Here is a 6,162-nt window from a genome sequence, read left to right as displayed (position 1 = left end):
GGCTCTGGAGAGCTTGGGCTGCCCCAGGATGGACCCCACCCCTTCCTGCCTTCCTGCCTCTTACCTGAGAGCTTTTCATGGAGAGTAATCACATCCTGCAGGCCAGAGAAGGGCCCAGGCCCCACCTCCGTGCGCGCCCCCATCTTGAAGAAGTACCTAGTGTCGCTCTCGAGGCCGTGGACCTCAGCACTGAAGATGTTTCCTGGTGGGGGGGCATGGGGAAGACAGGGAGAGCAGGGTTGGTGAATTGGGTCGGGGTGGGCTGCAGGGATGGGCTGGGAAGTGGCCCTGAGAGAATCTGCTTCTCCCGCTCAGGCGGTAGCTTCTGGCTGCTCCTCCTAGAACAAACCTCAGCGGCAAGCTCACTACTAACCAGCCACTGGGGAGGCTGGAAAGTGGGGAGAGGGTGGGGAAACTCTTGCTCAGATTCCATGGGGCGTGAGCCCTCACCCTCGGTGGTGAGCAGGGTCCACTGGTGCTCAGGCTGGGTACGGTTGCTGCTGTAGAGAATCAGATACTCCACGATCTCGCCGTTGGGCTCCGAGGGGGGGCACCAGTGCAGCCGAACGGTGGATGGCGTCAGGGGCCTCAGGCGCAGGTCAGATGGGGGCGTGGAGGGCCCTGGGGGTCAGGAGGGGAGACGGGGAGAGGCAGGGTCACTGACAGCCCCAGCTCTGGGGGCAGCTGGGAGCCAGGGCACAAGGACATAGCCTCCCTGCTTCCTCCTTCACTGGAACAAACCACAAAGCAGAATGAGGTCTGGTCTCTCACTGGGGACTTTCTGGAATAGAGTTGAGGAGGGGGCTTCACCACCACTCCTCCCCTCTCAGAAACTCTTTTCTACTCCTTGGAGCAGAGCTCCTCAAACTTCCACACCCAAATACTTCCAAGGGTTGAAGACACTGTCTTCAACTCCTGGTATTCTAGGGACCTGGGGGCAGAGCTCAGAAGTTTTCAGAAGGCTTACCTTTTCTTTTAAATTCATCTATTCCGTGGTAACATTTAATATAAAAATAGTGTTTGAAATACTTTATCATGTAAAGTTCCTAACTCCCCTTGCCACCCGAAATCTTCAAGTAAAGTTGGTTGATGCCCTGGGTAGCCTCTGTCTACGCCTGCCCCTGGCACAAGTCCTCAGGGTCAGGGGAACCGCAGTGGGAGAAGCAGCACCTTGGAAGGCTTTGTGTTTTTTTTCAGAGAAGAAATTGATCCTGGGGGGCGGGAGTGAATGAGGAAGGGCGAGAAGGAGGGACACAAGGTGGCTGGTGTGTTGGGAAGGGACAGAGATTTGGGGGCTCAGGTTTTCGAGGCCCAACAGAGGGTGGGATGGGGACCCAGGGCTCTAAGGCATAACAGAGCCACAGCACCACGGGCTGCCAGAACACTCCTTGATCCTAGGTGACTTTCTGCTTCTCAGGCTCCAGTCTCCCCACCTGCGAAAGGAGAAAACATTCCCCCCTCTATAGCCTGGTTAGTTGTGCTGGGGATCCAGTATCATACAGTCTCCTTGGAGAAAACACCAGGGTCTCCCTAAACTCAGCACGCAGTTTAAGACCATAAGAACTGAAGTCATGCATGGGTGAGAAACAACTTGCAAGCAGTTTTTTAAAAAGTGAATCCATGAGGGTAGAGGGCCTCCCCACCCTACCCTACATGTGTCTTCCTATTTCAGGTCAGGGACAGAGGTCTGTCAATAGAAAGGTGAGCAGTCTTAGGACTGGAAGCACCAAAGAGCCTCTGCTGTGAGAACAAAAATCCACTTGTCGGGCTTCCCTGGTGGCGCAGTGGTTGAGAGTCCGCCTGCCAATGCAGGGGACACGGGTTCGTGCCCCGGTCCGGGAAGATCCCACATGCCGCGGAGCGGCTAGGCCCGTGAGCCATGGTCGCTGAGCCTGCGCGTCCGGAGCCTGTGCTCCGCAATGGGAGAGGCCACAACAGTGAGAGGCCGCGTACCGAAAAAAAAAAAAAAAAATCCACTTGTCTTCAGATGCATTTCCAGAGGGTTCCAGAGTCACAGACCTGCAAAGCGAATGGTCCCACCCTCTCTTTTGACAGATGAGGACCCACAGGCCCTTCGTGGGGAAGGGGACTGCCTAAGTCTCAGTGTGTGTCAGGGGGATGACGGGGACCCAAAGGCAGAACCCAGGATGCCTGCCTCCAGACCTGGCCCCCCTCACAGCTCGCTGAGGTCTTCCCACAGCCTCTTAAAAGAAACCACTCCTCTAAATCTTACGTTATGATGTCTGTGAGTAAATGGTTAAGACCAGCACAGGACTGCCTACAGAGATGCAGAGCAAATGACGGACACTCATGGGGTTCTGAGGGGTGCTTCACAAGAGGGATGCTGGGGCAAGAAGGAGTTCCCTGAAAGATGGACTGGTGGCCACTCACGGTCAGGCAGGGTGGAGCGCTCCACTACAGAGCCGAAAGGCCCGTCCATGTCCACGCCGTGGGACTGTACCGCAAACTCGTATTTGGTGAATGGCTTCAGCCCGCCAATGAGGATGTCTTCTCCAGAGCTGCCAAGGCAAGAAACGTGACCAGGGCCCTCAGGCACACCCTCCTAGCAGGGCAGGGCCCTCCAAATCTACTCCCCTACCCCAGCCCCATGGGGGCCACTAACACCATGCAGAGGACCTGCAGAGAGGTCTGGATGTATCAGGCTCCATGTCCAATCCCCAAGCCAGGCCCCTCTTCCAGGAAACATTCCTGGATTAATCCACATCATTCTCTACCCAAGGGACCATCTCTGATGCTTCTTTTCCTTGACTTAATTTTACTTCAGCTGCCACTGTATATATCTATTTCTTTTTATGCTTTGTTTCCTCTGCCAAACAAACAGCTCCCCAGGTCAGGGTCTCTGTCTCCCCATTTAACTGGGGACCTCTCAGGACAGCAGCTGGGCTGTCTCTTCCCCGTCACGTGAAGTTGAAGAAATAGGTCTGTCCTGCGTGACACTTCCTAGGGTTGAGTACAAGGCTCTCCTGTGAGGGGATGGGACTGGATGGAGGCCCCTCTTCCATCTGGCACCATCTGGTCATCAGACCCTCAATGTGCCCCCAGTTTAACACATGAGTCATGAAATGTCCCTGAACCCCCAGGTCCCCTCTCCTCATCACCACCTGCTGCCTTCTTCCCCACCGTCTGCTCTTCCTCCCCCTTCGCAGCATCAGCCCCCTCTTCCCACCTGGTGTAATAGGTGACCAGGGAGGCATTCCTGAGCCCCCAGGGGCTGAAGCGCACCGTGTAGTTGACAATCTTGACTGTGGTGAAGTCTGGTTTTTTCCACCGAAGCCAAATGGATGTGGAGCTGTTTGATTCCGCATGGACATGGGCGGGGGGCAGGGGTGGCCCTCGCTGGATGGGCAGGTCTGGAGGGTGAAAATTAGAGTGTGGGAATGGAGGGAGGATACTCATCCCTCAATATGTATGGTGGTTTGCAGTTCCCAGGGCACTTTCTTTTACCCAGTCTCTTTTGATCCTGTGAGTTGGGTGGCACCATTCTCACTTCACAGATGAGGAAACTGAGGCTCCCAAGAATTTAAGTGATTTTTGCCAAGAGCATACAGATAGCAGACTGTGGAACACTAGTATGTAGGAATGTAATAGAGACAGCAAATCATGGCAATTAAGAGCACAGATTCTGAAGCCAGGCTGCCCTGATTCAAATTCCAACTCTGCCACTTAGTAGCTGTGTGACTATGGAGAAGTTAATTAACCTCTCTGTGTCTCCATTCCCCATTCTGTCAGTGGGGCAGATAATAGTACCAACACCTCATAGGGTTGTTATGAGGATTAAATTAGTTAATGTTTGTAAAGGACGTAGAAAAGTTTCATGGAATGAATGTTTGTGTCCCCCCAAAGTTCATATGTTGAAATTTGAACATATGGTGGGTCCTGTCTTAGGGATTAGTGCCTGTCTTTGTCTGTTCAGGCTACTATAACAAACAAACGTAGACTGGGTGACTTATAAACAACAGAAATTTATTTCTCACAGTTCTGGAGTCTGAGATCAGGGTGCCAGCATGGTCAAGTTCTGGTGAAGGCCCTCTTCTGGGTTATAGACAATTGACTTCTCACTGTATCTTCAGAGCAGAAAAGGGAAGCAAGCTCTCTTGTGACTCTTATAAGGGTGGTAATCCCATTCATGAAGGCTCCACTCTCATGACATCATCTAATCCTAATTACCTCCTATTACATCACATTGGAGTGGAGGGTTTCAGCATATGAATTCTGGGGTGACACACATTTTCAGTCTATAACAGTGCCCTTATAAAAGAGACCCCAGGGAACTCTCCAACCCTCTTTCTGCCATGTGAGGACACAGCGAGAAGATGGCCTATGGTCTACGAACCAGGAAGCAGGTCTTCACCAGACACTGGCTCTGCTGGGGTCTCGATCTTGGACTTCCCAGCCTCCAGAACTGGTTGTTCAAGCCACCCAGTCTATAATATTTTGTTGCAGCAGCCCCAACTAAGATCCTGAGCCTCAGTTTCCTGGTGGGCCACAAAGGGATACCCTCCCTCCCTAGAGCATAGGAATAATCTGATAGACGGTGCAATGTAGGTGGATGTATTTTAAAAATTGTTTAAGGGTCAAACTTGGAGTCAGAAGTCACTGATGAACCATGGGGTTTTTCTCTGTCCAAACCTTCCATATTAGCACTGTTCATGGATAATGAAAACACGGTAAGCACACCTACAAGACAGTGCACAAGCTGGAGCTTCTCTCTGTAACCTAGAAGAGCCTAGTAGAATGGGTTTGCGGGTAGCTGAAGCTTCCAGACAACCTGACCACCAGAACTGGCCCAGAGGAAAGGGAAAGGAGGCCACCCTGTTGACTGAGACCTCCTCCCCCGCTTCCCCAGCCCCCTCACCTGGGGTGGGAGCCTTTTCCGTCTTGCCCTTCCACACTGCCGCATAGCCATCCTCGTGTTTGTTGAATGCCACGAGCTTCACCTCGTACAGCTGGCCAGGGACTGGGGAAGGTCATGGGGGTCACTCACTGGCTAGAGGAACCTCTGGGGTCATCTCCAGCCACTGACCCCACTTGTCCAGTCTCCCACTGGAGCTATGTCCATCTCATCCCTCCCCACCTGGCCCTCCTCACCTAGCTGGGTCAGCTCATACTGCTTCACTTTCTTCTTGAGCCGGACAGGACCCACATCCCAAGCCTGGTCTCCACGGCCCCCTGGAGGGCCCTCGCCATCTGCCTCCTCCTCCTCTGTTCCCACCTCTCGCCAGTACAGTTTGTAGCCAGAGATCTGAGCGGGGTGAGGGGGTGGCTGCCATGATACGACCAGGGACTCCATCCTTGCCCGTACCTTCAGCTCTGCAGGGGCAAAAGGGACTGCGGACAGAGGCGCAGGAAGGGAGGAGGGAAGAGACACGAGGAAGCAAAAAGCAGGAAGACAGCATTGAGTGAGAGCCTTGCCAGCCTTCTCCCAGTGCATCAACATTCAGCCACCGGCCTAAGGGCCAGGCCCAGGCTCGGTCTAGAGCACACCTTACTCCTCCACGAGTGCTGGGAATGCAGGGATGTCTCCTGGGCATTTGCAAAGAGGTCAGCAAGGAGCACCTCTGGGGCAGGGCTCTAGAATTCTTCTGAAGGAATGAATGCATGAGTACCGGCAGGTAGGGGATCCCAGGGATTGCTAAAGCCAGGAAGGAGGGATGGAGCCATTGGAAGTGGGGAGCCCTACTTGGAAGCCTAAGAGTGGGGCAGCTCACTATGTGTCTGATGCTGTTCTCACAACCCTATAAAATAACAAAACACTATTATCCCTGTTTTACAGATAAGAAAACTGAGGCTCGTAAAAGTAACTTGCCCAAGGTCACACAGATAGTATGTGTGCCAGGTTTTGACTGCATTTAACCACTCTACTATTGGGCCTCTCAGCCAAACCCACAACGATCATAATCATGGAAGCAGCTACTATTTAACAAGTTTTAATTATGTACTAAACATTTTGTTTACATTAATTAATCCTCATGCCACACCTGGCAGTAAATGAAGTCTTAGAGTTGTGAATGGTCTGTCCAAAGTCACACAGCAGATGGAAAGGAAACAGGAGCTCAGGGGTGTCTGCAAAAGCTAGCCCTTCGCCTCTTCACCCATCCTCCCTTGCCCATCGAGCAGAGGGAGCCATGGAACGTCTCTGAT

The 6,162-nt window shown here is 52.8% G+C and overlaps 1 protein-coding gene across 1 annotated transcript in view; it reads right to left on the bottom strand.

Annotated features, from left to right (window-relative positions):
* Nucleotides 1-6,162, bottom strand: part of IGDCC4 (immunoglobulin superfamily DCC subclass member 4) — a 37,179-nt gene that overhangs the window by 6,033 nt on the left and 24,984 nt on the right. The window contains exons 11-16 of the mRNA XM_024735141.1: nt 5,110-5,349; nt 4,877-4,978; nt 3,188-3,371; nt 2,392-2,519; nt 451-621; nt 65-202 (exon numbers count right to left, since the gene is read on the bottom strand). Coding sequence (XP_024590909.1) covers nt 65-202; nt 451-621; nt 2,392-2,519; nt 3,188-3,371; nt 4,877-4,978; nt 5,110-5,349 — 963 coding nt within the window. The remainder of the gene's footprint in view (nt 1-64; nt 203-450; nt 622-2,391; nt 2,520-3,187; nt 3,372-4,876; nt 4,979-5,109; nt 5,350-6,162) is intronic.

The sequence above is a fragment of the Neophocaena asiaeorientalis genome, unplaced genomic scaffold (assembly GCF_003031525.2).
Source record: "Neophocaena asiaeorientalis asiaeorientalis breed wild unplaced genomic scaffold, Neophocaena_asiaeorientalis_V1.1 scaffold264, whole genome shotgun sequence".
In the NCBI taxonomy this organism is placed as follows: domain Eukaryota; kingdom Metazoa; phylum Chordata; class Mammalia; order Artiodactyla; family Phocoenidae; genus Neophocaena; species Neophocaena asiaeorientalis.
This window is presented reverse-complemented; position numbering and strand designations above follow the sequence as displayed.